Source organism: Chrysochloris asiatica, unplaced genomic scaffold, assembly GCF_000296735.1.
Source record: "Chrysochloris asiatica unplaced genomic scaffold, ChrAsi1.0 scaffold00009, whole genome shotgun sequence".
Lineage (NCBI taxonomy): Eukaryota > Metazoa > Chordata > Mammalia > Afrosoricida > Chrysochloridae > Chrysochloris > Chrysochloris asiatica.
In genome coordinates, this window is record NW_006408527.1 from 21,609,780 (window position 1) to 21,626,948 (window position 17,169).

At 48.6% G+C, this 17,169-nt stretch overlaps 1 protein-coding gene across 1 annotated transcript in view; it reads right to left on the reverse strand.

Moving 5' to 3' along the window:
• Nucleotides 1-17,169, reverse strand: part of LGR6 (leucine-rich repeat containing G protein-coupled receptor 6) — a 147,547-nt gene that overhangs the window by 105,348 nt on the left and 25,030 nt on the right. The window contains 1 exon segment of the mRNA XM_006834223.1: nucleotides 723-794. Within this exon segment, the coding sequence (XP_006834286.1) occupies nucleotides 723-794 (72 nt within the window).

Sequence of the window (17,169 nt, forward strand, 5' to 3'; positions counted from 1 at the left end):
AAGATAGCTCTGGGTAAATTCAAACTTCCAACCTTTGAGGTAGCAGCCTACCACGTTAAAAATTTACACCACCCAGGGACTCCTGGTTCCCACAGCTACTGGAGTCCACATATGCACTGGACTTCTAACTTCAAGGTTGGTGATTCATACACACCAGGAAGAAGCTCCTTGGAAACAGCTATCGGTGATGGTGGCTGTGGGTTGTCGAGTCGGTTCCGATTCATAGCGACCCTGTATAGGGCTTCTGAGGCTTTAAACCTTTATGAGAGAATAAAGTCTCAGCTTTCTCCTGAGGAGTGGCTGGTGGATTTGAACTGCAGACCTTTCAGTTAGCAGTGCAACACATAACCCACTATGCCACCAGAGCTCTTTAACTACAGCTATTATTATTGTTGTTAAGTGCCGTTGAGTCAATTCCTACTTACAGCGATGGTATTTAGGGTTTCCGTGGAGCAGGTAGTGAGTTTGAGTCATCAACCTTGTGGTTAGGAGTCCAGTGCTTATCCTACAGCGTTTTGTTGCTATTGTTGTTAAGTGTGGTCGAGTTGGTTCCGACTCATAGCAACCCTGTATAGGGTTTCCAAGGAACAGCTGGTGGGTTTGAACTGCAGATCTTGTGGTTTGCAGTCCAGTGCTGATCCTACAGCACCTAGAGACAGCCAAAACCTTGCCCCCAGCCCTGCTCAGCCTTGGCAACCCCAGTCCACAAAGCGTCTACTCACAGTTCCTCCAGGAATCCCAGGTGGTGGAAGAGGCCTGGCTGCAGCTCCGTAAGGTTGTTCATACTCAGGTCTCTGCATGGAGAGAAAACAGGAAGGGGTCTGTGAGCTGCCTACTGCCCTGCACTGTCCAGCTCTGAATCCCCATGATCCCTCACCCCATGCCATCCTAACTCTCTATATAGCCAGTCTGGCAACACAGGCTGCTGTCTCTGAGAAGCAGGCTGGGACTGAATCTTCCAGCGGTCAATTACAAGTTCTCTACATCCAATTGCCCCATATCCCCTTCTGCTTTTCATCTTTTTCTGGACTCCCCTGGGAATGGCTGTGATTAGGCCTATGAAGGGAACTACGTCTACTATAGAACTGAATAAAACTTTGACAACAGGAAGGGAGGAATCATCTAATACAAAGAATACTCTCTCTTATTACAAATGGGAACCTTAGGCCCAAAGACAACTGCTATTCCCAAGCTGGATCAGGATCCTACCATACTGTGTATTGGTGTGATTGTCCCTGGGTAGCCATGTGGCACCATCCTTGTATTCAATCACAGAGCCAGTGGGATTTTGCTGCCCTCTGAGGGCGCTGTGCCAGATTCCCTCTCTCAGTTTCCTTCTACCTTTCTCAACCACCACCCGCCTGTCAGTTTGTTGTACTCTGGTGGCTTGCCATGTCATGGTGCTGGGAGCTATGCCACCAGTATTCAAATATTAGCAAGTTCACCCATGGTGGACAGGACTCAGCAGAACTTCCAGACTGAAACAGATAGCAAGAAGGGCCTGGTGATCCACTGCCAAAGAATTAGTCAATGAAAACCCTATAGATGACAACAATATTGTTCTACACAGTGGCCACAACCGTGGACTCCAGCATATCAACAACAATGAGGAAGATGGCACAGGACTGGGAGACATTTTGGTCTGTTGTGTGTGCGGTTGTCAGGAGGTGGACCCAAGTCAACAGCAACAACTCTTTTCAAATGGAGGCTGTGACCTCTGAGCACAATCACAGAAGATTTTTGCCTTAGATTCCTGAATGGTGGCACGTGGTGATTCTGAAATCCCGATGGATTCCCATCCTAGAGCACCCTACCTTTCCTGTTATCTATGAGATCTGGGTGACTCTGGCATTACTATCCTCTAAGATGCCTGGCACAAAGAAGAATCACAATAAATACAGCTGACATTTACTGGAGATCTCTTCTGTGCTGGCTGGCTATGTGCCGTGGAGTCGGTTCCAACTCACAGCGACCCTGTACAGGGTTTCTGAGGCCGTAGATCTTTATGGGAGCAGAAAGCCTCATCTTTCTCCCACAGAACAGCTGGTAGTTTTGAACTGCTGACCGTGCAGTTCGCAACCCGATTCGTAACCACTACGCTACCAGAACTCTTTTCTTCTGTGCTAGGCACTGGCTAAATTCTGCCCAAATAATTCCACTTACTTCTCACAACTACTGAAAGTAGGCCATTTGTGATCTCCCTTTTACATTCAAGAAAATAAAAGAGGAAAGAGGCTGAGCTTTGGAGTCAAATGCCCTGAGGGCAAAACTCTTCGCCATTATTTACTAGACTTCACGTTCTATATAAGATTTCCTCATATTCTCCTCCAAAAAACATGGGGCTCATAACACTATGCTCAGAGGATCCAGGTCGCTGTAGGGGCTCTATGAATTGGAATTAACTCAATGGTGCAAAACCACAGCAACAAGAGCAGAATTTACAGCAGGACTAACATATGTTGGTCAGTGCTGTAGAGTTGGTTCCAAATCACAGCACCCTGTATAGGGTTTCCGAGGAACAGCACAGCACATACAAAATAAATAATTGCTTTTTTTCCACTCAGCTTTCCCTAGTGTCATGTGGGCAAGTGTCCCAGCCCCAGAGAGCTGGGTTTAAGCTAGGAGGAGTTTGTGTCTTAGTTTCTAGATCCTGCCTGTGTTAGTATTGGGGGCTCAGTTTGTGCCTGCTGAGTAGCCGATGTCTGAGTCGGCCTGTGTGTGCCTGACACATTTGGGTTCCATCCTAATTCCAACTCCTAACAGCTGCGTCTCTCCTCAGCAGGCACCCTCCCTGAGGGGTGCAGATGTGAGCCCAGCCCAGACCACCACATCGCTGGGCACCGCCCCAGGCCTGCCTGCAGCTTTTCCCCTTCCCTAGGAATGCACTTTCACCCTCAAACTTCAGTGTCTCCATCTTCCCTAGAGAAGAATTGTCTGCCCTTTTTGTGTGTGCTCTGAAAGGCAGGCTCAGGCTGAGTGCTGATGGAGGGGGAAACATGTGCTTCGGAGCCCAGTTCCAATCTATAAAAAGACTGTTTAGTCTCAAATGTTTTATCTTTGATAAGGCACGGACTCCGGACTCCATGTCCTCTAAGGAAGGAAGACATTCTGTGCAGGGTAGAGCCAAGGAACTGGCATGTGGAGGTCAGCGCTGCTTCTTGTTGGCAGTTCTCCCCCATGTGAAAACACAAGAGCCACCTAGAAGCCTGGTCTTGGAACAGGCTAAGGCACAGTTGGGGAGGTATCCTGTCACAGGCTAAGGCGGGAGAGGAGCAGAACCAAGAGAGTGCACCATGGGTTTTAAGCCATGATTTGGCTCTCAGGATGTCTTTAAGCTTCCCAAATCTTGAGTCCTGGTACGATGCTGTAGGATAAGCACTGAATTGCTAACCATGATTGGTTCAAACCCACCATATCATTCCTTGGAAACCTTTTACAGGGTCACTATGAGTTGGAACTGACTCGATGGCACTTAGCAACAACAACATTCTTGTAAGATAAACACTGGATTGCTCACCGAAAGGTCAGTGGTTCAAAACCCACCAGTCACGCTGTGGGAGAAAGATGAGCCTTTCTGCTCCTGTAAAGAGTTACAGTCTCAGAAACCCTATATAGGATCACTAAGCATTCGAATCAACTAGATGTTTGGCGAAGCTGTGGGCATTGGGTTTTTAAGAGAAAGGTAAGCTGCTCCTCAAAACAAAGATGAGACAGTCTGCTCAACACATAAGGTCTCTAGGAGGTGGAATCCACTTGACAGCAATTGGTTCGGCTTGGTTTGGGTTTAGTCTGGGGTTTGGATTCCCCGGGTGGTGCAAACCTAACCAAAAGATAAGTGGTTTGAACCCACCCACTCAGAGGTGTAAAGGCCTAGTGATCTGTTTCCAAAAAGCCATCTCCTCGAAAACCCTCTGGAATGTACAGGGTCACCAAGAATCAGAATCGATTGGATGGCAACTGGATTTAGTTGCTGCTGTTGCTGCTAGCTTTGAATTGTGGCTGGGATGTGAAGATCCAGGCGGGCACACTGGACAGAGGTTGGAGGAACAAAGGTGCTGCCTGAGGAAGTCCAGGCTGCAGAAAGACCACAGCAGAACCTGGATTTGATGGGGCTCCACCAGCTTAGGCTCCCAGGCCTGGCTCATCTTCAGCAAGGCAGGGAGGCATGAGGTGCCTCAAAAAACGATTACCTCTAAATATTTACCCTGCACATTTCAGAACGTGTCTCCACAGGAACAGGCGCGGGAGTTCAAGGAGCACACGGGGCATGTGACTCAGGCCTCATCACTCAGCTGTCCCTCCAGGGGCCGCACCTCAGAGACTCTGATGTAGCTCCATGGCCCCCTCCACCCCACCACCCTGACTAGCGTCCTCATTGTTCTCCCCTGGGGACCAAAGGGCCTGCACCCCCCCTCCCTGCCCCACCTGCCCGCCCCCACATCCTGCCCTGAGACAACACACAGCCAGGCAGCCGTGCAGTGCACAGTTAGAGAGGGCCTTGGAGGGTGGATTTCAAATGCTCGGGGGTGGGGGAGCCCCATTCAAGCCTGGCCCTCACACAAAAGGGAAAGAGGTGAGGCTGGTGCCAAAGAAAGGGGAAGGAAGAGGAATGTGAAGAGCTGCAAGAGGGCGGTGAGGTGGAGATTTCAAAGGCAAGCTCCTCCAGGCTGATGCCATAGGCCTCTGGAAACAACTGGGGTCCTTGAGAAGAGGCTCTGTGCCCTCCTGCGGGCTGAGGGGCGGGGGGGGGGGTGGGGGTGGGGGACGGGGAGGAGCTGTGCCTGGAGTGGGCAGGCGTGCAAAAAACTGAACACAAGATCTGATGGGCTTGTTCAACTCAGAGAGCACAACACACACATTCAGACCAAAGGGTCAGTTCTGCTCTGTCCTATAGGATCATTACGAGTCAGAATCCACTTGACAGCCCTGGGTAACTTGAAAGCCTGATACATAAACTCTGCACTACACTGTCACCCTATGACCCTACAAGTACACACACACACACACACACACACACACACACACACACGGTCCTTCATGACCAGCTTCATGAACATTTGACCGGTGCAGTGATTCAGGGGTCTCACTGTAAAGGGTATTGTATATGGTTTAGTTCTCTGTTCTTGCCATCTTGAAGTTCTTAATGCTTTTTGAACAAGGGGCCCCATATTTTCATTTTCCACTGAACTTTCAAATGATGCAGGACTGCCTGCTGCTCTCAACTGAACAGCAATGGGAAAGAGAGGCTGTGTTGTGACTCCATCTTAAAGCCTTCTTTCCAGCAGCCCTGGGGGCTCCCAGAGGGACTAGGGGCCTCTCATCCACACAGGCATGGTGGGGGTGATGAATGGGGGTGTGGCTGGCAGGAGGGGAGGGAGGGGAGAAAAGAAAAGAGAGGGGCAGCCCTGGGCATGGGAAGTAGAAGTTTCTGGCTGCACATTAGGAAAATGTTCTCAGAGCTTCACCCTGTGAGGCAACCAGACCACCCAGGGAAGTTGGTGAGGTGGTGCCACCAAGGAGCCAGGTTTGATAAGAGGGAGGATGCGGGGAACTGAGGGGGCAGAGAAGAAGCAAACCCTGAAGGTGGAGGGGGATGATGAGATACCCACCCCTGGGGCAGTCTGGCTATGACCCAGGAACCCATGGGGGATTTGTTCCATTTGCAGTTTTCCTTTGGGAGAAAAAAATCAGAAAGACAAAGCCCCTAGGGCTCTGCTAGGGTGGGCTTGAGAGGACTGCCCCCACCTTGCTGGAGAAGAGGCTAAGGAGGCAGGGTCTGTTCTGCTACTGCCTCTGCTTTGGGCTCACGTTCATTGCCCATCTCTGTAGCCAAGAAAAGGTCAAAGTGACCTGGGAGAGGAGTTCCAGCCAATAGCCATGACGGCTACACCCTGTAGTCACCTACACTATGAGGTTTCCCCTAGCTCCACCTCCTCGCACCCCCCAGCTGGCGTGCTGATTCCTCCCATAGGAAAATGCTATACAACAAACCTATCATTTGCACATGCTCACTCAACCAGTTACTGAGTACTTACCACATGCTTAGCACTACACACAGCTATATTAGTATTGCTAGCACCCCCACTAATTAGCTGTGTGAGTATGGCCATGTCATTTGACATCTCTAAGGCCCCATTTCACCATTTGTAAAATGAGGATGATAACAGCACGTATCTCACAAGGATTCAGTGAGAATTCAGTGAGTTAATAAATGTAAAGCACAGTGCTCAATAAATATGCCTTATTAGTGTGACTATGCTCTAGCATGATTATAATGATCACTATGTAATCAAACATATAACTATGAGCTTTCTTCAAGGCAAGGACTTAATCCATGTCCTCTCTGCTTCCCCAATCCTAGTGGAGTACCTGGCATACTGGGGTGTTCAATAAACATTCCAATCAATGCATTACAGGCATAGATGTATGACAGCCTCCTTCAACTTCTGTTCCTGGGGCTGACAGCCCTTACTCTAGGGAAGTTCTTCCTGATGTCTAATTTGAATGTCTCCTACTGTTGCTTGAAGAATATAACCTTTATAGAAATACTACTTAAGAGGTTAGCTCCAAATCAACACACAATCTACGGAGGATGTTGCTAACTATGTTCACTGCTCTCTGAATTTGGCACCCTCTAGAGGAGTCCTGTAGGAGCTCTGGTAGCATAATGGTTACAAGTCGGGCTGCTAACCTCAAGGTCAGCAGTTCCGTAGGAGAAAGATGGGACTTTCTGCTCCTGTAAAGATGTACAGCCTCGGAAACCCTATACAGGATCGCTATGAGTCGGAACCAACTCCACGGCACACTACCACCAAGACCACTAGAGGAGTCCTGTAGGACTTCTGGTGTGCTGCTGTGGATCAGCACTGGACTGTGAACCACAAGGTTAGCAGTTCAAACCCACCAGCTACTCCTTGGAAACTCTATACAGGGTTGCTCTGAGTCGGGGCAGACTTGACAGCACTTAACAACAGAGGAGTTTTGGAGTCCTGGTGTGGTGCCATAGCATAAACATTGGATCGCAAGGTCTGTTTGAACAGTAAGGTGAGCAGTTCAAACCCACCAGCTATTCCTTAGAAACCCTATATAAGATTGTTACGAGTTGGAAAGGACTCTATGGCATTTAACAACAACAGAGGAGTCCTGGGAGTTCAGTGACTCTATACAATAAGCACTGGACCACGAACCACAAAGTCTGGAGTTCAAGTCCACCAGCCACTTTTCAGGAGAAAGAAGACTTTCTGCTTCCTTGTAGATTTAAGGCCTCAAAAACCCTCTATAAGGTCACTATGTGTTGGAGCCGACTCCATGGCACTTAACAACAATAAGAGGAGTCCAACCACAAGGTTGGTATTTCTAATCTATCAGCTGCTCCATGGAAACCCAATACAGGGTCGCTATGAGTGGGAACCAACTCAGTGGTACACAGCCATCACCACCAGAGGAGTCCTGGTGTGGCACTGTAGGATAACTGCAAGGTTAGTGGTTCAAACCACTCTGCAGAAACCCTATACAGAGTCGCAGCACTTAACAGCAACAACAACTACAGAGCCCTGGTGCTGTAGGGGTTTCACACTGGGCTGCTAACCACAAGGTCAGAAGTTCAAATCCACCAGCAGTTTCTTGGGAAAAAGAGGAGGCTTTCTGCTCCCATGAAGATTCGCAGCCTCAGAAATCCTACGTAGGGTCATACTGATGGTAGTGGGTTTGTTTATTTCTGGGTAGGAGCCCTGGTGGTATAGTGGTCATGTGCCCAGCTGCCAACAGCACTTCAAAACCACCAGCCACTCTGCTGGAGAAAAGTCTGCTTCAGTAAAGATGAACAGCCTTAGAAGCCCTATGAGACAGTTCTACTTTGTCCTACCGGGCAAGGAGGAGTCTGGATCAGTTCAATGACTGTGGATAAAGAAAGTAAAATTGAGCTCCTCCTTTGAAGAATCCCCCTCTTACACACCTAAAATGGACCCTCAAGTTTCTCCTTGGCCTTCTCCTCTTTCCTCCACAGGACCCTTGCTTTAGTTCTCTGTTTTGCCAATTTGAAGTTCTTGATGCTTTTTGGCAAGGAGCCCCATATTTTAATTTCCCACTGGACCTGCAAATTATACATCTAGACCTGCTGCTCTCAACTGAACAGCCAGAGATTGAGGAGATGGGTTGCTACCTCATCCTAAACTCTTCTTTCCAGCAGACCTGGGGGCTCCCAGAGGGTCAAAGGGTCTCCAAGTAAGGCAATAGTCTCCAGTTAGGGCTTCTGAGGCTAAAGAACAACCTTAGCCTCAGCACTTCCCCCAGGGGTCCTGGCTGGGCTGGGCGTGCTTCCCACCATGTTGGGAGACAGTTTGGGGGTGGCAGAGAGCAGGACAGGCCAGTGTGAAGGGTGCACATTGCCCTAAAGGGTCAGTAGCCAGGTCAGCTGCTGAAGATCCCACTGGGTGCTCAGAGAACACTTGTTGAATTCCTGTCAACAGAGAGGCAGGTGTTAATGGAGAAAGGAAAAACACTGCATTTGGGATCAGTGCCTTGGCTCAATTAGACTCATTCTAAGGTCCCTTCAGGAGTCCTGATGTGGCACTATGGGATAAGCACTGGACTGCTAACACCAAGGTCAGCGGTTCAAATCCACCAGCAGCTCCTCAGACATCCTACATAGGGTTGTTGTAAGTCCGAACCAACATGATGGCACTGAACAACAAGGTCCCTTCTAGCCCTAAAGATATCATTTCCATGAACTGGTTTGTGCAGTCACTAGCCTAATAAAGTTCTAAATTATGTGTCCAAACTAGAGCATTCACTAGTGGTACAGAATGGGAAAGAGCAGCAGGGCAGGCTTCCCTCAGCAGAATGAGCCTGGGGTGTGGACAAGAGACAGTGAGCTGAGTTTGAGAGTGGGACAGTACCCAGAGAGTACTCAGAGGGGCTCTGTCAACATTGTGGAAGGCACAGTGCCTCATCACGCAGGACTGTTCCATTCATGGTAGGTCTTTTAGCCTCCCTGGACCTACCCTTAAATGTTAGTAGCATCTGCCAGTCATTGTGGCAAACAAAAACACTCTCATGCTTTTCCAAACAGGCCCTGAATGGGAGGAGCTTTCAGCCCTGGATTCATGGCAACCCCAAGTACAACAGAATGAAACACTGCCCAGTCCTGTGTTATCCCACGGTCAGTTGCAGAGCAAATCATTGTGTTCCATAGGGTTATTCTTGGCTGAGTTTTGAAAGTAGCTCACCTAGGCCTTTCTTCCTAGTTCAACTTAGTCTGGAAGCTCCACCAAAACCTGTTTGGCACCAGAGGAACACGCAAGTCTCCAGTGACACAGGGTGGTGGCTGTGTATGAGATTCATTGACAGGAATAGAACCCAGGTCTCCCTCATGCAAGGTGAGAATTCCACCAATGAGCCACCACCTTCCTCCTCATCTGTCCAATTTACACATGAAGAGACAGATGCAGAGAGGGACAGAGTTACTCAGCATCACACAGCAGGTTAATGGCAAAGTGGGTGCTACAATAAGGTCTCCTAATCCCCAGGAGTCCTGGTTTGGCACTGTAGGATAAGCACTGCTAAACACAAGGGGTTCAAATCTACCAGGCATTCCTCAGAAACCCTATTCAGGGTCGCTATGAGTGGGAACCAACTCCACAGCACTGAGCAGCAACAACCCCCCAAACAGTGTTCTTTCCTCTCCCTCGAGGCTGATCAGCAGCTGTCATACACAGTCTCTGTACCCAGTTTACTCCCCTAGATGGCACCTCCTTATCAGAGATGACTCGGAGACTAGTTATCTGAGATTCTAAACACACAAGTTGACAGAATTCTTTCTGATTTTTGAAATTTTCATAAACTTCCAAATGAGGGCATGTACTTCCATCAGGAAGGAGCTCTGGTAGCGTAGTGGTTACGAACCGGGCTGCTAACCTCAGGGTCAGCAGTTCGAATTACCAGCTGTCCCGCAGGAGAAAGATGAGGCTTTCTGCTCCGGTAAAGATTTACAACCTCAGAAACCCTGTGCAGGTTCACTATGAGTAGGAACTGACTACACAGCACATAACTACCACCACCACGACTTCCATCAGGAAAACATGTCTCAATCTTCACACACATTTCAGCACGGCATGTTCTCAGGTTCTGAACAAAGTCCTGCATGAGAACAAAGCTATGTATCTTTTTATTTTTCAATAAAAAGACTATTGCTCTATTTTGTCATTTCTTGGCACCCACATTCATCACAAGAATGTCTTCCAGCCAGCCTGGAGTGGCAGGAGGACTTGTGATCTGTGTATGTGTGTGTGTGTCAGGGAGGTAGAGGGGGGCAAGGCAGGATGGGACGGGGAGCTGGACAGTGAGATAGGAACTGGAGGTGTGAGCAAAGAGGGCCTGGTCCTAAAGTTGGGGTTTATATGCAAGGGGAGAGAGTTACAGGAGGCTGCTAAGCAAAGGAGGCTTTTGCAGGTCAGACTGAACCAAGGAGAGAGCCAAAACAAGAGCACTACCAGAGGGTGGACCGATGCACCCAGGTGGAGCTGGAAGGTGTAAAGGCAAGGGAAGACCACACCCTCAAGTCAGGTCAGAGAAAAGCAGACATGGTTTTCCACCACCACCAGTCATTGTCCACTCAACTCTGATGATGCGTGGCAACCCACGTTCAGAATAGAACTGTGCTCCATTGAGCTTTCAGTGACTGATTATTTGGAAGACACCTCTGGTGGTCTCAAACATTCAATCTTTCGGTTAGCTACCAAGAGCATTAACTGTTTGCACCACCCAGAGACATTTTTAACCTTGGGTTGAAAGACCATGGAGGTCAGAGAATGTCTCTCCCCAGCATCAAGACATTTGATCCATGTAATGTGGTCTTCCTCAAACTCTGATGGCAGAAAAGAAGCTAAGGAGGGAAGGGACTCAGGAGAGGTCCATTCCACTTAAAAAATGATAGATCGGGGAGATCATGGTTTGGTGCTACAGGAACCAACTTCAGTTTAAACTCTCAGGTTTCAGCTTCTTATGTAAAGGGGAAGTCTGGCAGCAAGAACATGCTAAGGATGTGGGGACCTGGACATAGCAAAGGAGAGGACAGGCACCAGAGATGGAAACTGAGTCCTGGATGTGGTCCTAACCCTCAGTGTGACAGGGGGATGCCTTGGTGAGGGAAGAAGGTTCATCCCAGGCTGGGGGAACATCTCTAGCTCTGCAGGGCAAGGTTACTAAGCTGAGGTGGTTCCCAGAACCCTTGAATCACAGTTGGAAGCATTACAGGAGATCAGGTGCAAAGGGCTGCTCCTGTCCCCAAGTCATTAGTCACAGCCTTGGAGGGGCGCAGCCGGCAGTTCTGAGTTCTGCCTGTGGGAGCTGTTTCTCTGCCTGTGCCCAGAGGCAGACGGAGGTTCTCAAGAATAGAGTGTGGCACAGGGATTGCATAATGTGTGTATGTTTCTCCTCCATGGTTCCGTCCTTGCCAAGCCATGCCACCCACAGGCAGAGAAGTTAAAGGGACCCAGGCCTCCCAGGCTCAGTTGAGAATGACCTGGGAGCACTGAAGCCACGGGGACCTGGCTCTGGGCCCCTGTCTCTCCTTGTCTTTGACCAATATGCGAGCTAATAGCTACGTGAGACTGTTTAAATTCATTAAAATGAAATGCAATGAAAGATTTAGTTCCTCAGTCACACTAGCCACATTTTAAGGCTCAGTAGCCACATGTGGCTAGTGGGTACTGTATTGGAGAGCATGGATATAATAAATCAGTTCCATCATCACAGAGTTCTGTTGGACAACACTGGGTCAGACTGTGGTCAGACTGCCCTGTGTTTGAATACCAGCTCTGCCACTTACTGGCAGTGTGACTTCAGGCAAACAATCTCTCTCAACGTTAGTTTCCTCCCTGTAAAGTGCTTAGTCAGTTGTTAGCTGCCATCATGTCAGTTCTAACTCATGGAGACTCAAGTACAATGGAACACAACCCACCCAGTTCTGTGATCGATTGCAGATTAGATCACTGTGAGCCATAGCATTTTCATTGGCTGATTTTTCTTGGAGTCCTGGTGTGGCCACAGCACATGATAACTAATCAATGAAAGTTACCTGTGAGCTTCGCTGTCTAACTCTGTCCACCCCTGGGGTCTCAAAAATACCTCCTTCTACAGGAAGGCCCTAACCTGCAACAGTTCATTCACTCATCCAGCTACTTGTTCATTCATCAAACATTCATGGAGCACCACTATATCCCAGGCACTTGCTAGGTAATGAGGTCACAGAGACCAACAGTACACAATCCCATTTTACAGATGAGAATGCAGCTAAGTGGGGGCAATGGTCAGAGAGTGGACATTTGCAAGTCTGAATGATAAGTGCTACAATTAGGGCTTGAGTGTCCCTGAGCTTCCTCACATGAATCCCTATGGCTTTTTGACTCTCATCTCTGAGGGTTCACAGTCAAAATCAGGCCACATGATCCTGTCCTCACTTACAAAATGCCATCTCCTAGTCTCAGATTGCTCATTCATGTGGCTGGTATCCGCAAACCGCCTGGGTGCTCTTCTGCGATTCCTAATTCCTGTCCCCATCACACACACACACACACACACACACACACACACACACACACCAGCTTCAAGGTCCATTTTCTATGGGGTAGGCACCCCAAAAGCTATGTCAAAGGGACCAAATATGTGTGGTGTATAGGACAAACCTGATGGAAGAGGGAGATAGAATAAACTCAACAAATGAAAATGGCAGCTGCCATGCATTTGAGGGTTTGCCCACTTAATAATTTCAAGTTTAAGTCTCTGACTTGCCAGGCTCTTTTCTAGCCCTTGCTCTGATCTCTAGCTCTGTCTCACAAAAAACAAAAACAATAGTTGTGTCGAGTCAATTCTGACTCTCGCTGACCAATGTGTGCCAGTAGAGCTGTGCTGGACAGAGTTTTCATCGATTGTGATTTTTCCGTAGATAGCCAGGTTTTTCTTCTGAGGAGCCTCTGGGTGGATTGGAACTGCCAACTTTTGGGTTAGCATCCAACTGCCTAACCTTTTGCATCACTCTCTAGAAGGGCACCATTTCTGTGGCGCCAAATGGAGTCCTGGTGTGGTGCTGTAGGATAAGCACTGGATCCAAAGGTGGGTTTGAACAGTAAGGACAAAAGTTCAAACTCACCAGATGCTCCTTGGAAACCTTATACGAGGTCAACTATGAGCCATAACCTACTTGATGGCACTTAGCAATACCAACAAAGGGGTGAAATAGGTTGTGTCTGTCCTATCAGACTAGCATCATTTTAAAGTGGGAAGAACTGTGATCAGCCCAGACCTCCCTAAGGGTAGGAACTGTGTGTGCTTCCCTCCTCAGACCAGGAAATCCTCAGCATCCCATCAGAGCCCCCCTGGGAGAGGGCTGGGTGGAGTGGGGAACACAGGTGGGAAGGACAGCACAAGGAACAGGAGGTAGTCTCTTTGTGTGCCGACCGCAGCTCTGAACCCTGTTTGTTTAGTCAACGCTCCTTGTTCTGCTGCCTTTATTTCACCGGAAAAACAGGCAGGTATGTCTAGGGGTGGAAACCCAGAGAAAGGCCCTCTATTCGGAGTCCCCCACCCTCCACATCCCAGATGGAAGCTTTTGTCTCACATCAGGACACCCTCTATACATACATACATACACACACACCACCACCACCACCACCACACACACACTGCAAAACACCCAAACGCCTACCTTAGCTAGGTGGGACCAGAAAAAATGTTTTTCTTAATTGGACCATGTCCTACCCAGTTTCAACATGGATCCAAGAGAAAAACGCAGAAAGTGCAAGTTTGGAGTAATGATGCAAATAATGTTACAATCAGAGACACTTTTGCTGGGCCAGACGCTGTGCTAAAGGCTGCTTGCCCATTTTACAGATGAGGAGACATCTCAGTGACAGGAAGATCCATATGACCCGCAAAGGCCCAAGTCTTGGACGGTCCAGCCCCACCCCTCAGCCAATTGCACACTGATCTCATTTCATTTAATCCTCAGAACAGACCAGGGAGGGATGAGTTCTTTATTTCCATTTTAAGCGAAGAAATGGAGACTCGGAAATATCAAGTTACTCTCTCCTTCCTTGGACCCTCCCCACCCCCACCCCCCAAGTCACAAAGTTAACCAAGTAGTTAAGCCCAACCGACAATGGTTCATTCTGTTGAACCCATTGTGAGCAAAACAGTGGCTTGGTCCCAGCAGGTATCAGCCTCGCTGCCCACCCCAGTCCTGCCTGGTGCTCCTGCCTGTCCCCTGCTGGTTGCTGCTCCCCAAAGGGCTGAAAGGGCAGAGACCTCTGGAACAATGGAGGGGGATTAGGGCCGCTTGGGAGAGCCCCACCCGTTGTGTAGCCTTCTGGGGCACGCCTGAGGGGGATGGGGTGGGGGGCGGTTGCTGAGGACCAGTGGAACTTTCCAGAGCTCAGCGTCCTTCTCCCAAATCCACCTGGGTGCACCCCGCCCTGCTAGACAGGCCCCCGTGGGATAGAGTCCCGTCTTACTCCTCTGAGAATCAATTGACTATTGAGTTCCCGATGCGATGCCTGGTTCTGGCCGGTGCCCTATCGCCTTCCACACTGATCCTGTGGCCTTGCTCTTGCCCCCTGGGTGGTTTCTCATAAACCCATTCATCTTTCCAACTCCCTGCCTTTTTGATTCATCAGATTGGAAGAAAGACCACTACCAAGGTCTAACATCCCTGCCCAGAATTTCTCCTCCAGTAGCTCTGGTGTCAGAATACCACAGTTTACATCTGGGCCCTATCACTTACTCATTGTTTGATATTGGGGAAGTTACTTTTCCTTTCTGTGTCTGTATCTATAAAATGTTATTAAATAGTACTCTGTAGAAAAGGAATCCTGGTGTGGCGCTGTGGACTAATGTGGCAATCTGCAAAGTAGTTTGAACTGCTAGGTTGGTGGTTCAAGCTCACCAGCTGCTCCTTGGAAACCCTATACAGGGTCGCTATGGGTCGGAATCGACTCAATGGCACTTAACAACACCAACAACAACTGTAGGATAAACACGGGACTGCGAACTACAAGGTCAGCCGATTAGAACCACCAACCATTTGACATGAAAACAATGAGGCTTTCTGCTCCAGCAATGATTTAAAGCCTTGGAAATCCTATATAGGGCCACTATGTGTCAGAATCTACTCGAAGGCATGTAGTAATAACAAGGGAATAGTGAAGTGTACTTGGGAGAATGAATGCATGTGGTTGGGGAATATTAGCCATGTCTATTACATCCAACCCCAAGAGCTATCTCTTGGAGGAACTCTCAGGTTAAGACAGAGAAGACTGGGGAGGCAAGGGACAGGGGAGGGCGTTCTGGGTCAACCCTGCCCTTAGGAGGCACCAGCTGCTTCTTCTTTCTGGTGCCTCCAAGTGAGTGCCACCTGCCTCAGCCATGATCTTCTCATCCTTTGATCTTCTGATCTCAGGCCAGGATCCCCTAGCCAAAGAGACATTCCTATCTCTCTGGCCTCCTCCAAGGAAAAGCAAAGGGCTGGGCTTCTTCCTCCTTCCCCAGGCTCCCCACCTCTCTACCCCATGTTGTGTGTGAGTAACCAGGACTACAACACAAGGTAACCAGGTCCCCTTTGAGGTGACCATGTCAGGAGAGGAGGCATGGGGAAAGGTTGGACATTAGCTGCTAGTGGGCATGATGCACTGAACTGGGCTAGACATTCTTGGACAGGTGCCTTGAACCAAGTTCCTTGTTCTCAGTGCGCTGTGTGCAGAGAGCCCTGGCTGAGCACTGGAGGTGGTATACCACGAGCCCCGTGAATTTACATGACGAGAAGGAAGAAGAGACACTCTTTGCCCTCAGGAAGCCCCAGTCAGAAGAGAAAACATGTACAACAGCACAGATGCAGCTGAACAGAGCCTTGAACACTGTTGTTGTTAGTGCCATCAAGTCAGTTCCAACTCATAGTGACCCTATGCACAACAGAACAAAACACTAATCTCACAATTGTTGCCACATTTGAGCCCATTGATGCTGCCACTGTGCCAATCCATCTCACTGGGTGGTCCTCCTCTTTTTCTCTGACCCTCCACCTTACCAAACGTGATATCCCTGTCCACTGACTGGTCCCTTCTGACAATATGTCTGAAGTATGAGATGAAGTCTTGCCATCCTGGCCTCCAAGGAACCCTCTGACTGCACTTCTTCCAACACAGATCTGTTTGTTCTTTTGGTAGTCCATGGTGCTTTCAGTATTCTCCTCCAACACCAAAACTAAATGCATCATTTCTTCTATGATCTTCCTTATTTACTGTTCAAATTTCTCATGCATATGAGGTTATCTAAAATACCATGGCTTAGGTCTGGCATACCTTAGTCCTCAAGCTGACATCTTTGTTCTTCAACACTTTAAAAAGGTCTTGTGCAGTAGATTTGAACATTAGAGCAGGAGAATTCTGAAGTATCTGAGTGTCAGGGGATGGATGGTCAGGGAGGGCTTACTGGAGGAACTCTGGCCTAAGGTGATGATTGTTGTTGCTATCAGAAAATGGCCTGAGTATTTTGCAAAAGGGGAAGATGAACTGAGGTGAGGTGGCCCAAAATAGGTTTGTCTATGTCCTCATCCCTAGAATCTGTAAATGTGACCTTTGAGGAAACAGTCTTTGCAGATGTATATATATATATATACATATATGTAAATTCAGGATCTTTAGATGAAAAGATGGTTCTGGATTATGTGAATGGCCCCTAAATCCAATGACATGTATCCTTATAGAAGATACAGAGGAGAGGGCACACAGAAAGGAGAAAGTGATATGAAGACAATGGCAGAGAAGACAGTGTGGCAGTCACAAGCCCAGGAAACCAGCAACCATAGAAATTCACCGAATGCATTCTTCTTCAGAGCCTCTGCAGGGAGTGCAACCCTGCCAATACCTTGGTTTTAGACTTCAGGCCTTCAAAACTGAGAGAGAATACATTTCTGTTGTTTGAAATCACCATGTTGGTGGTAACTAATGGAAACTAATACAGGTAAGTAGGGCATAGTTCAAACAGTTTCACTATATTGATGTTCCTCTGGGGATCTCCAGTGTGGGCTCCTGCCCCTCTCTTTACTTATCCTCCATCACTGCTTCCCCCCTACCCCCCCCCCCCCCCCCCCCCACAATGCCTCAGAGTCAATTCCAACTC